This window comes from Echiichthys vipera (assembly GCF_963691815.1).
Source record: "Echiichthys vipera genome assembly, chromosome: 8".
In the NCBI taxonomy this organism is placed as follows: domain Eukaryota; kingdom Metazoa; phylum Chordata; class Actinopteri; order Perciformes; family Trachinidae; genus Echiichthys; species Echiichthys vipera.
In genome coordinates this window covers 19960939-19986757 of record NC_139833.1, presented here as the reverse complement: position 1 = coordinate 19986757, position 25819 = coordinate 19960939, and the positions used below count along the sequence as shown (strand labels likewise).

Genomic DNA, 25819 nt, shown 5'->3' with positions numbered 1-25819 from the left:
AGAACCTTGTCTTTTGTGTTTCTTTGCGGTCTCAACAAGATGAATTGTACAAATGGGGCTTCTTCCCACTACAGGGGCTTCACTCAGTAACACCAAACTGTCTCTAAAGGTAGACAGCAAAACCACAATGCATCTTCCTATACCTGAACTTGCTTTAAAATAACAGTTTTGTGATGAATTTGAGGGAACAAAAATATTAGGTGGCTAAGATTTTGAAGTGTGTATCAGTCAGTTTTTCAACTGCTGGCGAATGTTTCTGATGATTCCACTTGATCAGATCCTGATCCTTTTTTTTTTTTTTTTTTTTATCATATTATAGTTTCAGTTTCAGCTGGGTCAGAACTCATAGACACTCTGCAGATGAACCTGGGACATCAGGTGGCCTGGGCCATAGTGAGTCAGTCCTCAGTACAGAGCTTAACATTCCAACAAATATTGATCATAGTCATGGTAACCCTGGAGCAGATCCTGTCCATTCTGTAATATCTTGGATTATGATCAATGACAATTTCTTATAAACGTCTAAAATATTCATGCACAGCAACATTAGTATGATTAAATGGAAACTCAACAAATGTTCAGCATCAAAGTGTGTTTACAGAAACATTGTCAAAAGCCTTTTGTGACTCCAGAGGGAGCTGTGCAAAGTCTCAGAAATGTCTTCAAGTGATGTCACTTCAGCATCGGCTGGGTCTAAGGACTAGTCTGGCTCACTGGATAAACAGTGCTGGGGGGCGGCCGGTGGCTGAGTGGTCAGAGCAGTCGCCCCATGTACAGAGGCTGAAGGTCCTCGAGGTAGCTGCTGCCGCTTCAACTCAGACCTGTGGCCCTTTGCTGCATGTCTCCCCCTCTCTCTCTCTCACCCCATTTGCTTTCTGTCCTATATAATAAAGGCTTGAAAAATTAAAAAAAAATATTCTTAAAAAAACAGTGCTGGGATAAAGTCTGACAGTCAGATTTTCTGATATCTATTTTGCAAGGTCACAGTTAGCTTAGCACCGCTCAAGACCACTGATTGGTTTAAAGAAATACAAATGTGCCAGAGCATTTTTCCCCCATATCCCACAAGGATAACCTGGTGTAGCCTGACCATACATGCTGGACTATGGTGCGAGACTAGAAGACTACAAGTTTTAAACATTTGTCACATTTTGGGGATCTCGAAAATATTAATGGTAATTTTTGCCATGCATTTCTTTTTTTCTTTATTTTAATTATTCGTGCTATCCTTGCAATATCAAAAATCATCCCTCAGTTTAACCCAAAGATCATAAAAAATGAATTGTCTTAGTCCCAGAGTCTGTAAAATCCCAATCATTCATTTCTCTGTTTTGCACTCGGCACACATGCGTAAAAGAAACACACAAGGAAGATAGTTGGAAGAATGATTCTTTGCATCAACAGTCAGTCTTTCCTCCTTGTGAATGCAAACTTTAGTCTCTGCCATGGAAGTCAGATGTGCTACATGTCCATCTACGGTATCACCCCTGCCTCAAAATCCTTAAATCTGCCTCACTATGGCCACACTACTTTCTGTCGAGGCCTTTTTTTTTTTTTAGAGCAGACATTTTGCCTTTGTCACAGTAGGAAAAAAGCATGTGTTACTAATGACATTAACGTTGGCCCTGGTCTATTCGAGTGTCCCGGACAGTGAGTGTGACAGCGAGCCGCCACGCACGATACCAGGACCCTGAAACTGGAGCAGCTAAATGGAATTCAGCCATCATTCATTTGATTATTCACACCTGTGCTTTTACCATCACGTCAACATGTTTTCTGTGAGAAAGGCCTATTGGTGCTAAACATTGTCACTGGCATATTCAGTGGTTAGCTGCAGAGTCTTCAACATGAACAAAATATTGTATACTTGCCTGTGCACCAATGGGATGATGGGTAGTTTTTAACAAGCTAATGCCCTCTGTTATATATAATGCTCATACAGAAATTATATGAGGAAAATTAGAATTAAATATTAATCGAAAGATTAAACATTGATATCAAAAGTAAATTCAAAGTTCATTCTTTAATTTGAAATAAAAAAATGAAAAAGTTATCCAGAATCCCAAAGCCCTCATAATCAAAAAAGAAGCCAACAGTATATTAAAGTGATTGTATTAACTATCTTTACCTTTTTATACCACATGATTACAGGACACTAAAACTATGTTTATATTGTTTATCCAGGACTACATTTTTGCATGTCCCATTTGTTTTGCATCTGACATCTGATCCACTTTAAAAGGTGGGCTCTAACTCCAGTTCTTGTGCCTGCACTCACAATTATCCATATGCTTAATGAACTTGAGAGAAAAGCTAAAACGCTGGGCTCAAACAGTACAAAAATGATAACTGAGTTGAGTTGGAATAAAGCTTTGAGTAAGCAGAAAGTTCCAAAGATCCATCCAAGTCAGATTAGCAGCAACAACTAGGACACTGCAGAGCTGTGGTTATGGGAATTGTGGAGGTTTATTGACCTGAGGAGGAGTTAATATTCCAGGCTCACACACGCATTGTACACATGTTGGCTTTTTAAGTCCAATTCTGGTATTTCTTAAACCAAAAATGTAAGCAGAACTATGACATAATAAAGGGATTTAGTAGTTTCTCTCCACAGTCACATATGTGGAGAAAGGGTTTGAAACAGCGTGTAAAAATAAAGTGTTATGTCGGTGGTTAGTCAAAGATTTCTTCCGTGTGTCGAGTCGCACTGGGGGAGAATTTGAATTTATGACCTCAGTAAATTCTGGCTTCGCCCTTAATTCCTATCAGATTTTGTTTCCTTGTGTGCATGTGACCCAAACAGATCTGAAAATACAAGAATCCAAATCCTCTGTGGTTTTTCAAATGTTTTTAGATGTTGTTAAACAGACTGTGTCTGTCCTTTTGACACTTGAGTACAGAACACAATCATCATTTTTACTAGACGACGCCATTCCTCTCACTCTCCGTACAGTTGTTGCATGTTGTGATACTGCATGATCTCAGGTTTGCTGTGTGACAATTGCATTAAACCCAAATTAATTCAGGAATATGTAACACAAAAGCACAAAACTGAAATAATGACAGACTTGAAATGTTTGAATTTGTCCCAGGGGCCCTCTTCAAGACGGAGCTGCATGCAACAACACAAGACCCAACTTACTGTATATGTCAGTCGATGTGTTTTATATTTCCAATTAAATCTTCTATTTAATCCACACATGGACTCTTGATTGCGGGGCCCAAACTGCAAATTTTGTTGGAAATATGCTCCACTGAAACACAATAAAACGCCCAAATGCCTATTTGTTTTTACCTAATCTTCTAAAGAGAGGAAAAAAGACTTTAATGTTTCATTTTTTTATTGTGCTTAAATGTTGCAAAATCTCAAACAAATGTGTTTAAGCTAATGGTTCCTTTGGTTTATTCCCACACTTAATCAACATCAGTCTTTAAAGAATCAGAAAAGGCTTAAAGAAAATGCCATCAGAATCTCATTAAATATGTTTTGTCCAATCAAAAGTCCAAAAAACAGTTTATAGTTAATGTAGAATCAAGAAAAGACATTGACCTGGAACAATTTAGTAACAACGTATGGCCTAACAATAATTACCATTTATGTTACATTATCTGTTCAACAAAATCTGTAACGGTTGATGCTGTGGTCAACTTTCTAGATGGTATCAAGTATTTACATTAAAAAAATAAGTGAAGCCCAATATAGACCAGTGTCAACTTTGCACCTCAGTACTCATATTAAGTTTGTATGGAAACCTTTCAATATATGGTTTGTATGCTTCTATGCTATTTAGAAAATTGATGTCTGGGCTGAAGTCCTCCCTGACTGCATGGCGACTTAATTTCGATCGTCATATTTTCCACAGTCGCAGTCTAATTACCAGTAGCCTACATTTGGAGGTTGAAGCGAAGGTTAAACCAACGTCAACCATTTCGTGCGCCTACAGCACCCCGGATGATTTGCTCACCGCAGGCTGGATCCCATTACCGAGCGGCCACACTGGCTCCAACACCAGAGAGCGAGAGAGAGAGAGAGACATGATGAAGTGTGCCCGCTCCATCATCATCATCATCATCATCATCATCATCATGATCATGTCCACGGGTCGGGAACGGACGGCAGCCTAGAATGTAAGCTTGCTTTTCCAACACCACGAAAACTATTTAACACTTCAGTGATATGGTGAATCATGATGACCCTGGCAATAAGAATGCATTCATAATCCCGTGTGAGCACACATGAATACATTTAACCTAATGTAAAAAGGTCGATTTGGGCAAAGCAATATGAAAGCCCCTGGTTTATAATCGATCATAACCGCATAGAAAGAAATGTCAATGATTTTTTTAGGCTCTCTGAACACCAATTTACCATGTGGCTTTAAAAGTCCCACTAATATCCATTCAACCTGTCGCCATGTATTGTGCTACAGTCATCAGTAACGATTGGACCCGTAACTGTTTTGATAATGGACATTATTGGCCACGGGTTATGCAATGTAGCCTAAGTTGAAGAAAATGTTGCCAAGAAACTTTATTTTAATTTTTATTGTCCCGACCTGGTGGGAGAATTAACGACGAGATGAACAACTACGATTTGACTTTTAATTTACAACGAGTTTGAAAGCAATTGTCCATTTGGTTTTAGATGTAGAGGACGTATGCATGTGGCAAAGGCCGGCCGACTAAATAAAGCAACATGTTGGAATTTGTTTTGTTCCTGCACGTTAAAGAGGTCTCTGCTTCCACGAGAATACAATTTAGGCATAATGTAGCTATGGCAGACTCCATTAAAAATGTGGCAGTTCTTAACAGCAAACACATTAGATCATAGCCTTTCAAAATCGTTTGAATCTGCTGGTAAAATAAAATAAAAAATTGTCCCATTTATTACAGCATAATGCTATGTGTGGTTTATTTTGGATGTGGGTTGGGGCAATAACATTTTTACAAATGATAAAAATGTAAAGGTTAGTCAGTTAAGTAGAATAGATGTGCCAAATTTAAAAAAAGAGTCCATGTCGATTGTTAAACGGCTTTAACACAATATTGGCTAAATATGTCATATATCTATATGTAATATATTTTTGTTGATAGACTCGAAAATAAATATATCTGCCAGATGAGAGTGAAGGGATTTTTCAATCCAGTTTGTATCAGAGGTGAACATTAACACCAGCCAGTCCCCGTCCCTCGTGGAGAAGCGGCTTTAGAAAAAGCAGCCAATAGACACGTGAGCAGGGTTTCCGATCGTCCAATAGGAGCATAATTGCCTGCAGTGGGCGGGTCTTCGAGCCTGCAGCACTGAAGAGGCTCTGGATGTGCTGCTACCCATTAAATCACACAGGACAGAAGATATGCGAATGCTGGGGTTTTTTGGAGATCCTGCCCGGACACTTTGAAGCCCAACAGGCGTCAGTTTAGCGAGCTGTCGGCTACCTGCGCTGAGGTAAGCCAGCAAACACGTAGCCTTTTAGAACCGTTAAATGTGAAGTAAAACCTCTGCAGCTGCTACATTTCTGTAAAAAGATTCAAACAAGTGCCCTTATTAGTTTTTATGTGAGCAAGCGACTTAGTTTGCTGTTTTATAGACAGACCCAAGTGATGAAATGACGGTGCATATAATAGTAGTCTGTCTTACACATGTCTCACCCCACAGGGCCAATAATGTCCCCAGAGGATTCACAATCCCTTTGAACATCAGGTATGATGGGTCCAAGTGTGCGGTGAGCCCCTCCAATGGGCCGACCAAAGCGCCACTGTAATCCTTTAGAAATCCGGGAATTAGCCGCACCCTGCTCGTCGTCAACCACTGGAACACCTGGAATTATGGGAACGTGTTTCCGCGCCAGCAGCTGTGGATTTTAGGCCGAGCCGAGGGAGAAATCTATAGTTTCACGAGTGGAGACGTCGCCGCTCCGGTTCAGTGCTATGAGACACCTGGGCAGCGAGTGACCGCAGTGGGACACAGTAGTCGGTGAACCAGAGACGGAAACATGAAGGAGAAATCTAAAAATGCCGCCCGGACTCGACGGGAAAAGGAAAATAGTGAATTTTATGAACTGGCCAAACTATTGCCACTTCCGTCCGCTATCACCTCTCAGCTGGATAAAGCCTCAATCATCCGACTGACAACAAGCTACCTGAAGATGAGGATAGTCTTTCCTGAAGGTAAGAGGAATGAAATAATACGGAGAAAACAATTGTCTTAAAATAAATGCAGGCTAAGTATCTATAGATAATTAAAACAATGTTATCAACTACAAAATTACAACAGTTATAATATATTTAATAATAATGTATATATTATTATAAATACTAAGGCCTATAATTACGGTTAGTAGGCTATTAGCCTTTTAGTAGTAGTAATAGAAATCCACCGAGTGATATTTTATGGTCTTGATGCTGTGACATATGCGTGTTTTTTATTATTTAGTAGGCTATTTTCGTGAGAATAAAAAGTAGATTTTGAATAATAGTTTGAGTCTTTCTCTCTTTTCCTTTTTGATAAATGAATTTAATTTCATGGCTGGTTATTTTTAACTTAACGTTTTTTTTTCATAATTTTACAGCAATGAAAATTCGGTGTCTGATCGTTTCAAATATCAAATAAATAAACCGTTGTACTACAAATTCTCTATACAAAATGACATGTTACAGATGTTATTTATTATTATTATTATTATTATTATTATTATTATTTCGAGCGTTGCTCTCAATGGAATATCTATAGGCGGTTAAAAATGACGTGAGACGTGTGCGCATATTTGTAAATGTTTTTTTTTTAAATCGGCTTCAGAAGCTTATATGAGGGTACTTTGGGGAATTAAGCTTCATCTGATGTGTCTACTAATAAACTATCTCGTTTCAGTAAGATATGTATTACTGCGGTGACATTGAAATAGAATAAAGTATACTGATTATATCCTCCGCAGTGTATCCTCCCTGGGATGTAGGCTAAGTAAGCAAATGAGTGTATCGAGTCAGCAGCAGAAGTCTCCTGTGTCCCTCGGTCCGTCTGTCCGCGTGCTCCAGCCGGCAGGGATGTGGTTTCTCTCCGGGGCCCCTGGCGGCCCCTGCCCCTGCCGGCCCCTGCCCCTGCCAGCAGATTAGCTGTGATGAGGCTCCATCCTGCGTGACTGCTGCAGAGCCGCGGATATTAGTATGATCTGCACGTGTGATCCTTCAACATATGGAGCTCCTTGTAACAGTAAAGCAGGCTATGGTGAAGGGAATCCGGAGTGACAAAGAAAACACAAAGGAAATACGACATTACCAAGGATACCTGTGTTTTTACACCCCGAGAGCCAAGTCTGCTATTACAGTTACAGTGTATTGATGATTAATATTCTAATACTCCACAATCACTGTCAAAATAGAGGTAACAAACCAGAGGAAAGAAGCCTGATGAATTAGTTAGTGCACACTATATGATCCTCAAGCTAAAATACAACAAGCAGGTTGAAACCTAGTTTAGGTTCACTGTCTATTTCAGCAAAAGTATTTTTCAAAAATTAACTTATAAATCAGCCAATAGGGAATTAACCAAATGCAAATGATGTTACATACACATGTGCTTGTTGTTCCCATTCAATCAGCTTTAAATCTACAATTGTGTTATTATTTACATCACTGGATGGATCCCGGCCCAAGTTATAAACGAGAGACAGATACTGCAGATTTGTTTATAAATATCATGCATAAAGCAAAATGAGAGGTTATTGAAAGAAGCCTCTTATAATTGAACCACAGGACCCCCCTACAAAAAAATGCAACAAGAGCTCAAAATATAGAATACGGGTGAATTGAAGTGATGAAAAGCCCGGGAGCCACAGACAGCTCAGACTTCCTGCAGTCAGGATGTTGTGGTGTTACAATTCTTGGGCATATTCTTCCCTCCAAAAATACATTCTATGGAAAAGAAATATCAATGCGTAGAAAGACGACGCCTGACTGTTTTGCATAAACAACACCAGAAACAGTTACAGTCTGCTCTCAGGGACTGTGATACAGTTCTCCGTCTACATTCTGCAATGCTTGGATGACTGGAAGATGTCTGTGCTGTTCCACATGTGTGGCAACATAAGCATGCTGAAGTTCTATGAATAATTTAAGGGACAACCTTGCTCATGCAGGCTGCAGGGCTTTACTCCTCTGTCCTTTACAGGCCATGTTGTGTTTTTACCCCATTAAATCCCCTCTGCTGTTTTTCTTTAAAGGCCAGACCTCTTCACTCAGGCTTCTCATGCTTTTTTTTTTTATTTAATACCCCCCCCAACACACACACACACACACACAGACACTCGAACACAAGCAACATGTGAGGATTTGGTCATTAGAAATCCGAAGTGAGAGGGTTGTATGGTTTCTAAGAAGAATCCCTTAAAGTGTTCTTGATTTGGAGGATCTGTTTCATCCTGTGAGGAGGGGTGGGATTATTTATGACAGGGGTGACCTGTGACCTTTCACCTCAGCCATGTTGTCCATAACCAGGTTAAATTACATGACACCCCACACCACAAATATATTGAGCCCTGAATTTACATCTTGTTTACTGTGACAAACACAAACTCAGAACACAATATTGGTTTGATTTAAGACGTGTAATGTTGGACAAAAAAACTCCTCCAACCACATCTCAAGAGGTTCCTCAGCAGATTTACTTCTTCTCTTGTTGTCTTAAATTTGGAGCGTTATGTGTGGTGTTTTTTTTTCCTTGGAATATGCAAGGCTTTTTTTATATAATGACCGCAGTTGTAAATGAGATATTGGAGTGTTTATTACTCCACTCAGAGCTTTTTTTGCTCCTTTCTGACTGGCTGAGTTACATTCTCAACACTTTAAAACCGTCAACGTGACTGATAAATGACTTGTTTTATAATACATATGAAGGCACTGATGCTTAGGCCTACCTCAGCAACATGTTCACACCGAAAAGTTGGTTCATCAATATGATGATTATTATTATTCTTTATTTATTTTTTTTATATGGCTGTTTATTTATGTTTCATCATGTGTTAACGGAACACAGCGGCGTTTTAATCGTCAAAGATGGTTTAATGAATAAAATCCTATCCAACCCTGGCTGACATGGCCAGACTTTTTCAGCTTGACTGTTGAATTGTGCAACACCAAATTATTTATGCTCTCAAGACGTGATCAATGTATTATGTTTTTTTTTCCCAAATCGATGTCTTGCAATTTTTGCGATTTCAGTTATTCAATAAAAAAATAAAAAGTATCTGAGAGATCACAAGATGACGAAGAGATAAGGAATAAAACGAGGAAAAAATACTTACACAAAATGCGATTTTTCTTTATTTTTTATTTTAGTTCTTGTGAAACACTGGATACTTCCAGGCCCCTGAATCCTTCAGTCTCTTGACTTCTTAAACTCACGTCCACACTGTGGGCATGGCGCGCGAGGTCACGCACAACCCTGACTTTTGAAAGCTGGAAACCACTGCCCTAATCGTGTTAAATAATGACAATAACAATAATAACAATAATAATCTGTCAGGTTGAAGTTCGGCTCGTTGATAAATGGTCTGATCTGAAATCGAAAAATGAGAATAATCAGCCTTTTAGGCTAGCACCTTGTGTTTTATATGATAAAACAATAAAAGTTAAGTTAGATGATAGATACAAATAAATAAGAAGGAAAAATAAGTGGAGGGTGTGTGAATACACTTGCACTGCATTAGCAGATGTTGAGTTTCGGTTCGCAGGTGAGCCCAGTGCCCACACTCACATCCGGCCTGCAGCCCTCAACAAAAGAACCCTATCTTTCCTCACGAGCCTCTATGATCTATAATATCAGCAAATTGTAAAGCGAACGCTCAGTAGAAGCATCAGTAGTTTGTTTTAAACCCACTGTGGAGCCCTTCTGTGTGTTCAATTTCTATCACCGTGTGCTGCTTGTTACTGTGTCTTTATGTGACTGTTTATTTACAGCTTCCTGTACCAATGTCGTTTTAGATTTATTTGAATTAAAGGATGGTTTAAGACAAGAGTCTCGATATTAAAGTGATCATTAGGCCTGCTTATTATTATATTAATGCATATTTTCACTATTTTCTGATGATCTGAAGGGATTGTAAACTTAACGCAAATTGTAATTGATTGACATAAAAAAAACACTCTAATAATAATACTTATTATTATTGTTTTTATTATTGAAGCGTGTATGAGACCAACATTAATAGGCGCTTCTGAGAGCCCAATGATCCGATCACTATTGTGATTAAAGAACCATTATTAAATTAGTGTTCTCACAGAAGTGTTTAAAGGCTCTGTCTTTATTTATCTTTTCTGAAGTGGAAGTCAGGGATTTTTTTTTTTCACTTTGGTGTTTTGGGAGGTAATTTGATTGTGTCTTTTTATTCAAACGTGGAGTCCATATTAGCTCCATATGAAGCGGGGAGGCGGCGGGGCGCTGTGATCCTCGCACGCCGCCTGTTTATTCTGCAGAGCGGGATTTGCATTTGAATGGGGCTCGCTGCTGCACGGCCACGGACTCCTGTTTGCTCTGTCGGCCGTGGCTCTGCGCCTCACACCATGTTTTTTTTTTACGACTGTTGTGAAGGGTTTATTATGGCTATATTTCCCCGCTGCCGCATTTGCAATGATTCGATACAAATCCTGGTCTAATTTTAGCTCCGGTGTATTTTAAGAGCCGGAGGCTGCAGACCATAAAATAAACACATTTGTTTTTGCACTGGGTTGGTTTTGTGATGGTTAATGCTGCAGTTTAACTCCAGGAGCCCAGGAGTTTATTGGAATGTTTACAAGAAATTGTATTGCCTTGTTTTTGCATTATGTCACACAGACACAGGGGTCAGTGAAAAAAAAATAGGTGTGCATATAAATATATATAAAACGAACCACAACATACATAAAGTCTATAAACAAGAGAAGTGTTCCTGTAAGTTGTCTATCTATCAGTATAAATAGCCAAAGAAATAAATAGGCTATTTAATGGGTGGATACTTAAGAGTATACACTGATCTTTGTACAGTAGACAGCATGTAGGATTTTTATTATATTTAAGTAAAGATCACAAGTCTTAAAATTGAAAGCAATATTTGTGTACTGAATGGTAAATGAATGAAATTGCCTCTCTAACTGCTTTAATTATTATTACTATTTGCTGTAATTAAAGCCTAATCAGTTGTAGTGATAATCTGCCTACAACAGAAATATGTGTGTAGGCTAATTATGAATGAACTTTTGTTATTTATAGCAGACATATAGACTAAACTGTAGAATTAGACCCTCTCTTTACAAGGTTTTCAAACATATTATATTGTAATTCTGGTTTTCCTGTGTGTGTGTGTGTGTGTGTGTGTGTGTGTGTGTGTGTGTGTGTGTGTGTGTGTGTGTGTGTGTGTGTGTGTGTGTGTGTGTGTGTGTGTGTGTGTGTGTGTGTGTGTGTGTGTGTGTGTGTGTGTGTGTGTGTGTGTGTGTGTGTGTGTGTGCGCATGTGTGCGCATGTGTGTGCGTGTGTGTGTGTGTGTGATTTGTCCACCAGGCCTTGGGGAGTCCTGGGGTCACGTGAGCCGCACTTCTTTGGATGGGGTCAGCCAGGAACTAGGCTCCCATCTCTTACAGGTACTAACTACAGTGGTGACGAGTTCTCACTCTTTAAAAGCAACTGAAAAAAATGTGGACTAGGTTTTGACTGAGACGCCACAAAGTCAATTACAAGACATTGCTATTTTTATTATTATTACTGTGTGTGTGTGTGTGTGTGTGTGTGTGTGTGTGTGTGTGTGTGTGTGTGTGTGTGTGTGTGTGTGTGTGTGTGTGTGTGTGTGTGTGTGTGTGTGTGTGTGTGTGTGTGTGTGTGTGTGTGTGTGTGTGTGTGTGTGTGTGTGTGTGTGTGTGTGTGTGTGGTTAAGTGTCGTCTGCCTCCTGCTGCCTTCATTCTTGTGCTTTAAAAGTGAAATGAGCTGAACACATTCCTGGTCACGCACAGAGCCTCAGTCTCTCCTGCAGCCTTTCTCACAGCAGCAGCAACACAATGGAGCTGCAGGCTGCAGGCTGCAGACCGGCCAGAGAGAACCACAGGTTGGCTGGCTCTGCTCAGACAGACATAGAAGAGAGCCAAACAGAGCCCATCTGGTTTACAAGATTGTCAGTGTCAGAGTTGCACGCCATGAGGCTAAAAGCTTTCATACTGGTCTACAGAATCATATAGGGCTGGAGGCTGGCTTAAAATGTAGGTCTACTGGCTCAACAGATAAGTCTCTATGCTGGCCAAAGAGGACCACAGAGTAAGGACAAGTGGCTAGAAACTAGCCAGAGGCCTAGAGCTACAAGCTATGGAAATATGATACTTAATAAAAACTTAATTTCTATAGAGGTTAAGATTATTATTATCAGTAATGTTCCTCATTATCAGTATGGCCGAAAATATCGAAAATGTGACGTAAAAGCTTTATTACAGTAGCCAAAAAAATTTTTTTTTTCAAGTTTCACAGTTAAACAACTTGATTTGCTTCGCCCTTGTCTGTCAGATACCTGCGCACACGAGGGTAAACGCACCAACACACGTGCAGCATTGTCTGGTTCTAGAAATGGTTGCCAATGTCAACGTAGCAAACGTTGGTCAAGTCCTGACTAGGCTATATTCTTCCACTCAGTTAACCAAATGCAGTCTAATACAGCAGTCACTAATAAATCCTACCTTCACAAAGGCTATAATGTTTATTTTTTATTTGATAAACATGGGGTGGACAAAAAAAAGGCATTTCTCACTACAATGAATTACATTTCCACAGCAGCACAAACGACAGCGTCCAAAATGACCATAAAGTTGAATCATCACCATTTCAATAAGAAGCGAACAGATGGAATTTCTCATAGCGTTAGACTGCATTAGTTTGAGCTAGATTGACTGTATGGACTGCTAACTCACTGTTAAATTCAACTGTTCCTTTAAAGCCACATGTCATTGTTATTTTTGTTTCTTCAGATCATTATTTTTGTCATGTCACATTGCTCTGCAGAGTGATCTACAGTTTAATGATCTACTGTCATAATAATAAGACACTATTGTTATCACGTTGGCCACTACTTTTATTAAAAGGCAAATTATTTTTGGCCTTTTGTAGTTGTTGTTGTGTTGAATAACACTTTTTGTTGTTTCTTTCAGACATTAGATGGCTTCATTTTTGTGGTTGCTCCAGATGGGAAAATAATGTACATATCAGAAACAGCGTCGGTCCACTTGGGCCTGTCGCAGGTTGGTCTGACAAACTTAACGAGATCTCTTCTGGTACGTCGGCCCTGATGTGTCACAGTTCTGAGATGAATGTCCGTTTTAACAGGTCGAACTGACGGGAAACAGTATTTATGAATACATCCATCCAGCAGACCATGATGAAATGACAGCTGTCCTCACAGCACACCAGCCTTACCATTCACACTTTGTTCACGGTAAGTGACAGCCCGGGCATGTTGTGCTATATATGACAAGAAACATTATACTGAATAATACGATTTTTTTGTTGTTGCATGTTTTTTAAATTCTCTGCAGAATATGAGATGGAACGCTCCTTCTTTCTGAGAATGAAATGTGTCCTCGCTAAAAGAAATGCTGGTCTTACCTGTGGAGGCTACAAGGTAGGGCTGTGCTGCTAACACAACTGGCTTTATTTGTTTTGTTTTTAATCGACAAATTGGTGACTTTTAATACCTAAAACACAACCTCGGAAGTAGTATAGTACAATCAACACCCAATAATATATATACTAGTCAAGGGAATGAACATGTACCACAAGTACTGTACCAGTAATAGTTAAAATGTTGAGGGTGGTGGGGAAGGAAAGGCTGTGGGATCCTAAAAATCCAAAGGGTTCATCCTCAGTGAACATGATTCTGCTCAGCACATTTCATGGCAAGTTGCTTATTAGATTACACGCTATGCAGGGTTTTTGAAATAACATTTAAAAAACACACACTCTAAAATATATATAAAAGGTATTAACATCCATATTCAGTAAATCCGTATAAATGTAAGTAAGGGTCACCTATTTAATCTTTGGTCATAACTGCTGTAGAAATATTCTCATCACATTAACAAATAATCTATGAGGGATGTCCATTTGCACACATTTGATTGGTCAAAGCAGTGCCTTTCCGCATGATGCTGCAGAAGTTGAACTTGTTCTTTTGCCAGACAAGCCTGTGTGTTTTTTTTCTGGGAACCCTCTGCACAGGGCCTAAAGTGAATGAGAAGTTTATTCACGTAGCAGTAAAGTTAGTTTAAAGGCTCACTAATGCCCAGGTACAGTCAATAATGACGGGGCCAGATGTGCTTGCTGCACTCCTCCTGAACCTGTAACCACTCAACAGGACTGAAGTGAGTGTGGAACATGTTAGGATTGATATTTATATTTTCTGTATCCATCTGTTAACTCTCGGCCCAGGTGATCCACTGTAGCGGCTACCTGAAGATCCGTCAGTACAGCCTGGACATGTCTCCGTTTGACGGCTGCTATCAGAACGTGGGGCTGGTGGCTGTCGGCCACTCGTTGCCACCCAGTGCTGTCACTGAGATCAAACTGCACAGCAACATGTTTATGTTCAGAGCCAGCCTGGACATGAAGCTCATCTTCCTCGACTCGCGGTATGTTCTATATTCGCCCACACTAAGTGGTGACATGTTTGTATGCATGTACAGTATCTAACTGTGTGGGTGTGACTTATGTTACATATTGTGCATGTATGTGTAAATGTAGGAAGGCTTAATGAACCCTGTGAACTGTGTTTGTTTGTGCGTGCGTGCGTGTGTGTGTGTGTGTGTCGCTCAGGGTTGCAGAACTGACAGGCTACGAGCCTCAGGATCTAATTGAGAAGACTCTCTATCATCATGTCCACAGCTGTGACTCCTTCCACCTTCGGTGTGCTCATCACTTGTGTGAGTTAGGTTTGTTTGACCTTACTACAAAATCTCTCTAAACACACTGACAAATACACACACGCACACACGCACACACACACACACACACACACACACACACACACACACACACACACACACACACACACACACACAGAAAACAGACACAGTACACCTGGATATATGCAATGATACATATTGTGTTCTTATGCTGCTATAATATTTTACGTGATATTGTTGTGTTGTGTCATCTTATGTGATTGCATTCTTTTTTAACATCAATATTTTAAGTAGTCATTTTCAAATTAAATTACTTTCACTATCAAAGGAAGAATAAAATGTGAACAAAAACAATATTGTGTTATTAATTTTAATCATATGGCAAAATATATTCCGTACATTCATATAAAACACCTCATTTACAGAAAAAAAAATGATATATATTCACAATAACTACTACTGTATTTTGATGTGTTAATGTAATTTAGTATATCTTGTAATTTATATTTGTCCTCACAGTAATCATATGCTATCATTTCCTTCCCATCTTGTAGTGCTGGTAAAAGGTCAGGTCACCACTAAGTACTACCGTTTCTTGGCCAAGCCTGGTGGCTGGGTCTGGGTTCAGAGTTATGCAACCATTGTTCACAACAGCCGCTCATCTCGACCTCACTGCATAGTCAGTGTCAACTATGTTCTCACGTGAGTATCTCACTCTATTCCCACTTGTGAATACTGCTATGTGCCTTAATGATATCACTATGCTGAAAGATCTGACTGCCAAACAGAGATCCAAAAGGATTGTAAAACAGTATTGTTTTGTTTACGTCTTATCACTGTGATGTTAGTGCACATTTCTCAGAGATAGAAACAGTGAAGCCATATTTTTCTTGAGAGCAAGACTTAACTGTATCAATCCAATTTTATTTATAGTGTCAAATCATTATAGAAGTTACTGTATCTCAGGACACGTTTTAGGTCTAGGCCACACTCTCTATTTTACAGAGACCCAACAATGCCTCCATGAGCAAGCGTATTTGTTCATGATGGACTTTTCTTTACCTGTGCTGTAACCTATAATAAAAGCGGATATCTGTTCTCTACTTAGTTGGGGCATTTGGTGTGCAGGTGGTTTGTGTGGTTTTATTATTATTGCCCAACTACCTTGCACACAATGTCCTAAAAAAATACAGTGTTGTAATCTTGCTTTAGTCGGCCTGCATTTTGCAATGGAAAATCCCCAAGCATGAAAAAACCTTGATTTAATTTTTTGGCCATATTGCCCAGACCTTTGTTCATGTCATAAACTACTATAGTTAGCATAATTACCGTTATGTGACCGTGTGCAAAAAAATATATGACTAGTCAATTAGAAAATAGTGTCCAAAAGAAGAGAAAAGAATCCAAACATGCTTAAGGGCTTTTTTACCTTGATGCATCCAATTCTGCTTCAACAGTAGCTCAACACTAGTTAAGAATTCATTCAGTCCACTCATTCCGTTTATTACATAACACTACCATTACTGTCTCTGCTGTGCTTCAGGAATCTTCTCCTACTACCCTTTACACAAATGCAGCTTAACATTGGGCTGTTTTCTAAGCGTATCTAAACGGACACAAACAGAACTTTGTTTATTTCAGGTTTTTACTTTTTAGGCTCTCACTTTTTAACAGATTGGAAGAATGACTAATGCCATTATGTCAAGTCCAATCAATCACTCAAAACAAATCCAACAAAAACTCAGGAACCTTGTGGTATGTTTTTAATGAGTATTGCTGACCGTAACTAACCTTAAGGGCAAAGTCTGGTGATATTGTATATTTTTGTCAGCCCACCCTTTGTGTGTATAGAGCTCCATTGTTGTTCCTTCATCACCATGATTACCATGAACACACACTGTAGTTTATTTTGACTCAATAGAGCATCAAATGTGGATTAAACCACCTCTGAAAATAGTGCCCAACAAATGTAGTGTAAATGACATTTTGACCAGCAGTTTTAGCAAATTATTCACCACTATATAACATGAAACTATGTATCTATGGGTCCTTGTATGTACGTATGTATGTCTTCAGCAGGAGCCAACATGTTTATGTTTGAGTGTCGCAGACAGGGTAGAGAAGTCACAAAGTGTTGAGTCAGATCAACAAATATTTGTTTTTCATTTTTTAAAATGGGATTTAATAAATTATATCAGTAATAAATATAATCATATCATGAATCCCTGTGTCAAAGGATACATTTTAAAATCCTATTACCTGTTTTAAAAGGGTCTCGGGGATACATACATCTCTAATTTACTTACTTTACGTTATGAAGCATCCAAACACCTCAGGTTATCTGAGATAGATTTACTTCCGAGGATCAAAACCAAGTGAGGTGAAGCAGCTTTTATTTTCTATGCTCCCCACCTGTGGAACAAGCTTCCTGAATGTCTGAGGCCTGCTGAAACTGTCAGCTCAGTTAAATTAGGGCTGAAAACATTATTGTTTACTGCTGCTTTCCAATAAATGATATACATGATTTAGTTTTAATCTGTAACTTTTTACGAGCTTGCGTTTCCTTTTTGTTCCTATTGCCTTTAAATTCGATTTCTTTCCAATCTTTAACTTTTAATTTTTTAGTTTTTAATCTCCTTTGTCTTATTGTCTTTTACAAGTTTAATGCTTTCTTAATGTTCTATGCCCACCATAAAGCACTGTAAATTGCCTTTTGTCTGAATGGTACATGATAAATAAACAGCAACTTGTAGACATATTCCCATAATGTAAAGTTTTAGTTTTCTTCTTTTTAATCCAAAATTTAAGCCCTATGACACAAACTCACTTGAATACCTATTGACCCAGAATAGTGAAACAGAAAATATGCATTTATGAGAAAATGTTATGGAATCCTAGAATTAAAGTAGTACCTATGGATCGGAGGAGACAGTCATCATTCAGATGGATTTGTCGTGCTCTGCTCCAGGGCAGAGATGGTTGGCTCAGATCTCTGTTGTACTGTCATTCTCTGCTTTGATAAGATAATGAGTGTTGGTACTACAGATTTACGCAAACAGTTGCTGTGAAGCAATTAACTTGAGGTTAATTGGAAATATGACATGTGTTTGATGAAGGCTGCTTTGCAGAATCTGACAATGAAGAAAGTTTGTCAAGTCATTTTCATTTTTTCCGTTAGTCCTTATCGTGTAGGCTGAGTTAGAAACAAAGGGACTGTGATTTTTATGTATTTTAGGGAAATATGAACTTTCTTGCCCTTTCTACTTTTGATGGTAGTTGACATGAGTTGGCTGTTACCTGTGGTGGCCTCTCTGTGGTGACATCAGTCACCTGGTAGAGTTTATCTTAGACTTGCAGCTCTGCCTGCTGGATATATAAACAGAGGCAAGCGCTGAAAGCATAGCTGACTGGCCTGGGATTGCATTTGCTCAATCTTTATCCTGTGCAAACAGTCCAGCAGCACTAAAATCTTCATTACAAGCCGCTACTTTTTAATTCCTCCCTATAAAATCAAACTGTAATCATGGCGGAGCACAAGCCACACTCATATTAGTAACTGAAGGATACCATTTACTTACTTATTATCCCATTATTGTGTTACCCCTGATGTGCATATTTCACAGATGTACAAGTGAGCGCGTGAATGAATAAGGCTCATAAAACCCTCCATTAAGCAGCGCGGCTGGCTGCCTTCAGAGGCAGAGAACAGCTTGACACACATTTCCTCTACCTCCTACATCAAATCCATAACAGCTTAGTGTTTATGGCCTTTTAATTGATAGGCTGTAAACATGATGAGCGTTTATGGGCTCCAGCTTGCTGTGAGGGGAATGAAGCCTGATTTCTGCTTTTGTAAATCTTTTTTTTTTAGATACTGTATGGATTGAGCCACAGATTGATGGTAGAAATGAGACAGTATCAGTATGCTTCGTTTTCTTTTCTTTTTTGCGTAATACATTGGACAAAACAGACAGACAGTTGGATGTGGGCAGGAGGTAAGCTTTTGTGGAGTGTTGTTGTCAGGAGCAGAGGTTGTTTGCCCAGTAGCTTTAGTATATACATACATCCATGGATAACACAGCTGATAAGGCCACTTCACCTGCATGTGAACTCCCGCTGTGTGTTCAGCTCTGATAACCTCTGAACCTTCTGTTCCAGGTCTGTGGCCCTACCACTGCTACCACAGTTGTCACATTTAGTGAGTCAGAACTATATATGTAAATGATCAAAACAAAGAAATAATAGGGCTCTTACTTTTTGCTTTTATAGTAAAAATAAGTTTAGAGCTCTGGATCTCAAACTGGGAGTTGGGACTCCTAAAGGGGTCATTAAATATATCTGAGAAACTGAGGGAACATAACTGTATATTTGGCACAAAAATATATTTCTTTAACTAATCAGTTTTCTTTTGACACACTTGATCATTTCACATCTTCAAGCCTCTAAAAGTGTGGGGTTGTGGGCTCACATGTACATACTGCTTCATTTTAAGGTGTTTTATGACAAAAAGGTTGGGAACCCATGCTTTATAGTGCTCCAATTTGTTTTTATTAAATCAATAACAACAATCCACTTGTCTTCCCTGTGCGTGTTCACCAGGTGTCTGATATCAATGAATGTATTAACCAGTGGTCACTCTTACATACATAATAGGCTAGAGCTGGAACGGTTTGTTGACTGACAGAAATCTTAATGAGCAGATATGCCAAACATTTGCTGTACTGTAAGGATTTGCTGATTTTCTTTGTCCTGTATGATAGTGAATTGAAAATGTTTGGGTAACGTATTGGTCATTGGACTACACAAGCACTTTGAAGATGGGACCTTGGGCTCTGGGAAATTGTGATTTTGATGACAATTTTTCATTATTTCCTGAAATTTAAAAGACCAAACAAATTAATTCTGAAAAATATATAAAAAAAGATACAGCTTGTACAGTAATAAGCCCACAATAACCAGTACTTTCTCTTCTTGTTCAAGTGTAAAATTAAAAGGCTATTGAATTACTTCAATTACTCAGTGCCAATCACAAGTGGACAAAAACAACATTATAGTCATTGTAAAGTTCCACCACAAACCTCAAACCAGAGCAGCTTCTGTATTTCTTGTTGGCATTCTTCCAGAAGATATTCCCTCATTTAATGTTTTGATGATGATGGTGGTGAATGCTGTCTAAAACTGTGAAGGCCATATGCACATAATTTTTGCTAATCATTTTGCAATTGTTGTTTCTACACTCATGTACTCCTCTTAAAACTACATAACACGATTTTCCTAATAGCAACAAAATACTTAACCACAGCTAAAGACAATTTATGAGCTGCCAGCATCATAGTTAGAGTAGCAGTAGTACATGAATGTGATATTTTAAGATTCTCTGAATGTAACTGATGCAAATCCTTTGAAATGTGCCTGCATGTATGTATGAATCTTTGTTTGTGTGGCGAGAGATTGAGACAGAGGGAAGATATGCGTTGATGATGGATCACTGTTTGTCTCAAATAAAACCATGGTTTTCTGTTCTCAAACTTGATTCATCATCCATGGAGAGATCTGTAGAACACTTAAGCGAGAAATCAATCCCCATTTCCCAGTAGTGAGACATCCAAGCTTCTCCTATGGGCCTGATTTAGCCAGACATAGCCTTTAATCTCCCAGTGTATTTGATTGGAAAGCTTTTTCTCTGTAGTGTTTGTTGAAGGCCTTGCTGCAATCCTTCTGGTAAAACAAGCATCCCAACAGCCATCCAAGCACCCTTAGCACACCCCCGCCTCTCTCAGCAGTCTCTCTCTCTCTCTCACACACACACACACACACACACACGCACACACATGCACGCACGCACGCACGCACGCACGCACGCACGCACGCACGCACGCACGCACGCACACACACACACACACACACACACACACACATCTCTCTGCATGCCTCTCAGCATCATGATGAGGCTCTAATTGCTAAACAGATGTTAATGGGTTTTTGCACCTAGAGAAAAATCAAACACACAGGTACACATGGGCTATTTGTATTCTTTAACATACAGCCTTTCCAGGAGACTGGGATCTCTCCTTGTGTAATTATGGAACATGAATAAATATATGACATGCTAATGCAAAACATAAATAGTACTGTGAATGCACCTTATAGAATTTATACCTGTGTCTTTAGGGAGACAGAGTATAAAGGCCTCCAGCTTTCTCTGGACCAGGCCACATCCAAGGCCTCTTTCCCCTACAACAGCAGCTCCGCCAGCCTTACGGAAAACTGCAGAACTCCCAAGAGCAGAGTATCCCGGCCCAAGACCAAAGCTAGACTCTCGCCATACACACAGGTGAGGATTTGATGTCTCACCGGACTGTCATTTAACTTCAAATTACACAAGTGACGCTGCTGCTGATGTGAACTTAGGTTGAAAATTTGTTTTGTAACACTTGCTCAGCCAGGTAAGGCACCTGGTTTTGGTCCATTTGAAGGGAATATGTGGTTTCTTTGGTGAGGTAGTTTTGTCCATCATTTCTAATATATTATATTAACATTGCACTCAGCAAAAAAAATTGTTAAGATCTGAGAACATGTATGGCAGGTGGCGTTGCTACAGCGAAGTCCGGGAAAGTGAGGTATTTGAGAAGACAGATTGTACACAAGCCAATGGTTTAACCAGATCCAAAACACTTAATTTGCGTAATGACTGAAAGAATGAGATCACAGATCCAAGCAGATAAAATTAGTTTCCTTCACAGGAAGAACTGTTGCCTCTTTTGCATTAAAAGGCATCAGTAGAGTTGTTTTGGGCATCTGACTAGCATGTCTCCACAAGGGTTTATTGATCCTGTACAGCCTGGAAACAGCTCAGGATCTAACTGGAGGTTGTGGCTTGGAAGAAGGATATCTAGCTTACTGATCTATCAACACAACTCGCAATTCGATAAACCACAGTAGAGAGTACTCAAAATGTTGAGGTCTTTATGGGTAATTTTTTACTCTACTTTTCGTTTCTCTTCCAAATAAATTTTCTCAACCCATTTGATCGTTTTACTTCTCATGTTTCTTAGTGGATCTCTTTGTGGCTTCTATTTTTACTTCACTTTAAGTTTCATAAAGTGTAACTCCGACGAAAGTAGTACCCACGGTCTTTTTCAGCATGAATGTACATCAAATAAGCCATCAAGACAAGTTTTCGGGTGATCCCCTATCAACAGAGAAATCCTGGACAGTCGCTAGCAGCCGGACATGGGGGAGCCTACCTATGTTCCCCGGGTCCTATGTTCCATGCACTGTATGTGACCGGGAAACACATGATCCTTTTTTAAGAAAAGGGTCAGATGTTCCACGCTTTTCACAGAAAGGGTTCTATGTTCCCCAGTCTGTTATTTTTCCCCAACCCTACCCCCTAACCCCGACCTTGACCTTAACCCCTAACCCTAAAAAATGCTATAGTATACTTAAACACAAATTAGTTATTTTTGGCTGATTTTGGTAGATGTTGGATGAGTAGATCTGCCTAGGGAACCAGTAGTAATTGAAATGCACAACTGCTTGGTTTGCCTATATCTACTGTTATGTTGTTTATCCATCTTGAACATCCAGAAATATTGTCAGCTGAACATCTCAAAGGTGTCTCCTAGAGGGTGTATTGCCTCATTTAAAGGCTTTCTATAATATTTTTTCTTGTCTTCTTGCTTACATTTCTTACTGCAGTATCCTGGTTTCCAGACGGAGCGATCAGAGTCTGACCAGGACAGTCCATGGGGCAGCAGCCCCCTAACCGACTCAGCCTCCCCTCAGCTGCTGGAGCAGAGTGAAGGCTTGGATGCCTCCTGTGTGTACAGGCAGTTCACTGATCCCCGCACGCTCTGCTACAGCTTGTCTGAGGAGCACCATCACACCCCCGGTGACGGCTATGCACACCTCCATGCACATGGTCAAGGTCAGACTTGCGAGAGAGGTCGATGTGAGGCGGGGCGATATTTTCTAGGAGCACCTCCGCCCGGCAGGGATGCATGGTGGGGCACCTCCCGGTCCGTTCTACCGTTGAGCAAGAGCTCCTTGGAGAACCATGAGGGCTATGACAGCAGTGTGCCACACATCACAGCCATCCACAGCTACAATGGTGAGGACTAAGACCTGGGCCATGGCCACTTTAGAAAAAGACCTTTATGCTAGTTTTAGACTGAACCCACCTATAGCCAGGATTCTTTCATTTTGTTACACCTACGCAATATTTAGAACCCCTGATAGATTAAAGGTGCTTCTTTGGAGCCCAGTTCAGACCAAAGATTTGCAACAAGATGAGTTGCAACGTTCTGAAACTTGCCAGTTCGCACCAGTGAGACGAGGCAAGACGGTGTATCATCTCCATAGCAACGACTCTCTTTACATTCGTTCTTACGTCTGACGTTTCAGGCTTTTTTCATCGCTGGATATAATTTGTAGCATTATAAAAAAATACATGAGGACCGAGATAGTGACATACTAGTGATGCAACAGCGAAAATAACGTTTTTTTGCCTTGATATTTTATTGCTTACTATTGTATTGCTTGCTCGTCTCTCTCTCTCTCTCTCTCTCTCTCTCTCTCTCTCTCTCTCTCTCTCTCTCTCTCTCTCTCTCTCTCTCTCTCTCTCTCTCTCTCTCTCTCTCTCTCTCTCTCTCTCTTTCTCTCTCTTTTGCACATTTGATGAGTCTATGTCCAAAACTGCCATTTCAGCCAGCTGACAGTTTGTAAGTGATTAGTCTAGCAGACTTTGCTAAGACTTAATTGGCTTTTTACATTCTTAAACCAGTTTGAGTCGAGATGAGACGGGTCAGTTCACACCACTGCAACTTTTACCTGCACCGTTCTAAAACTGTTTCGTCTTGTTGCGAATCATTGGTCTGAACTGGGCTTTACTGCATTATGTGCTGCTGTTGTGCCATGTAACTAGCATGTCCTCATTTTTTCATACCAGAAAACCCTGCAGAATTACCACAAACCTTTGGAAGCCAAGATCATCCATGGTTGCTAATAATGATATCAATTAGTATTTCTTGAAATTGAAACGTCCTACAGTGTCATAGTGTTTCTCTCTCTGGTTCTGTCCTTTTAATGTTGTTTTTTAGTATTCGTTTTTACTTCAAATATGAAGTAAAAACGGTCAAATAAAATGTGACCGCGTGGACTGTACACATAGTAAGCATGCTGACAACCCATGCTCCATCTCTTGTTCCACACTCCAGTCAAGTTGGTGGCGTCTGCACCTCTAGCTAGTTTGCCAAGAAGATGAAGATGAAGATGACAAAGTGGTGCAAGGAGATCCTCCGTTACCCACAATTAAATATATCTTCTGTAAAGGAATACAACAACAACCAGATGGTGTTTGACTCCTGGAAAAAAATCACGCAAAGGCTGGTGGACCAGTAGATACGCATGCTAAAACAACACTGTTGCAAATCCCTCAATTGTAGTATTTAATGGATGCACTGTATGTATGTAATGGAGCTGCATGCACATCTGCGTGACCAGTACAAGTCCAAAGCTGTCACCAGATGTGGAACACAGAAAGTATGTCAGAGCCTTAAGGGTATGTGTACAACATCATAGCGGGTTGTAGTACTGATAGCATCCCCACGGGATTTTTTTGCTTAAGTATCTATTATTACTACTTGATTTGCTTTATTGCCCTAAGTTGGTTACTGTATGTTAGGAGGGGTTCTTGTTGTTCTTGTTTTATATAAGCTCACCAATCCAAATTCCCATGGACTATGTTGAAATGGCAAAAAAGTACTGAATCTTGTTTCCTCTGCACTGACAGTTTTCATTTTCATTGTCATCCTCCTGCAGGCCGGGGCCACTGGGACGAGGATAGCGTGGTCAGCTCTCCGGATGGAGGCTCAGCCAGTGACTCAGGGGATCGGTACCAGGCTGACCACTACCGCTGTAGCCCGCAGGAACCCAGCAAGATTGAGACGCTGATCCGAGCCACGCAGCAGATGATCAAGGAAGAAGAAAGTCGACTTCAGCTGCTCAAGGGCCCTCCGGATGAACTACTGAGGCCTGCCAATGGGCTGCCCAAGGGCCCTGGTCCATGCTTCACTCCCGAGTATACTCAAGGGCCATTGCCACTACAGACCGTCGTGTGTCAAGGTTTGAGTCAGGTGATTAGCCCTAGCCCAAGTCCTGCCCCCCTGCCCAGGATCAGCAGTCCAGGTCCACAGCGCCTCCACAAGCCCAAAGACTACCTCCAAACAGACTTGTCTCCTTTTTCTTTGCCATTACACCACCCATTTGGGCGGCCGAGTCCCTGCTCGGCTTCCCCCACTTCGGCCCCGGCCCTCTACCCCTCCCACACCCATCCACGACCCTACTTGGAAAAGCATAAAGCCTACTCCCTGACAGGCTATGCTCTGGAGCACCTATATGACCCAGAGAGTCTCCGGGGCTATTGCACCTCCACCAGCACGGGCCCCACCCACTACGATGTGACCCCTCACCTCCGCATACCGGCAGAGCAGACCCCCGGACATAAAGGCACCTCTGTCATTATCAGCAGTGGCAGCTAACACTCATCTAACACGCGCATTGGGACTGTGGTCACACAGCCGGAGCTGATTAGCTCTGTTACATCACTAAGCCACCGTTATTCTGGATCCTGTTAGCCTTTTTTTCCATCATACAAATCACTTTCTTAAAATTACTGCTTCATTATTAAGCTTCATTGTAGTCATACCCCCCTAACCCCCAAAATGTCGATTTCTAAAGTTCGCAAAAGAATATTTTTCTCTGAGGTGCTATGTGAATATAGTCCTGAGGGAAAAACAACATCACATAATTATAGCAGTGCCTGTAATCCTGAGCAGCCATGGTCAAAAATAGGTTTAGGGTTTTTCTGATCTGCTTGGATCCACCTGGGTAATAAGCTCAAAACACACCAGGCAG

General features: G+C 40.3%; 1 protein-coding gene across 1 annotated transcript; it reads left to right on the top strand.

Moving 5' to 3' along the window:
* Positions 1-5993: 5993 nt before the first annotated feature.
* On the top strand, positions 5994-25443 carry sim1a (SIM bHLH transcription factor 1a; the record flags this gene model as incomplete). The annotated part of the gene is made up of 11 exons (XM_083917872.1): positions 5994-6168; positions 11528-11607; positions 13154-13243; positions 13329-13437; positions 13538-13623; positions 14430-14629; positions 14814-14920; positions 15457-15604; positions 21074-21236; positions 22604-23015; positions 24725-25443. 11 exons carry the CDS (start codon positions 5994-5996, stop codon positions 25441-25443), a joined length of 2289 nt encoding a protein of 762 aa, XP_083773998.1.
* Between the last annotated feature and the right edge of the window lie 376 nt (positions 25444-25819).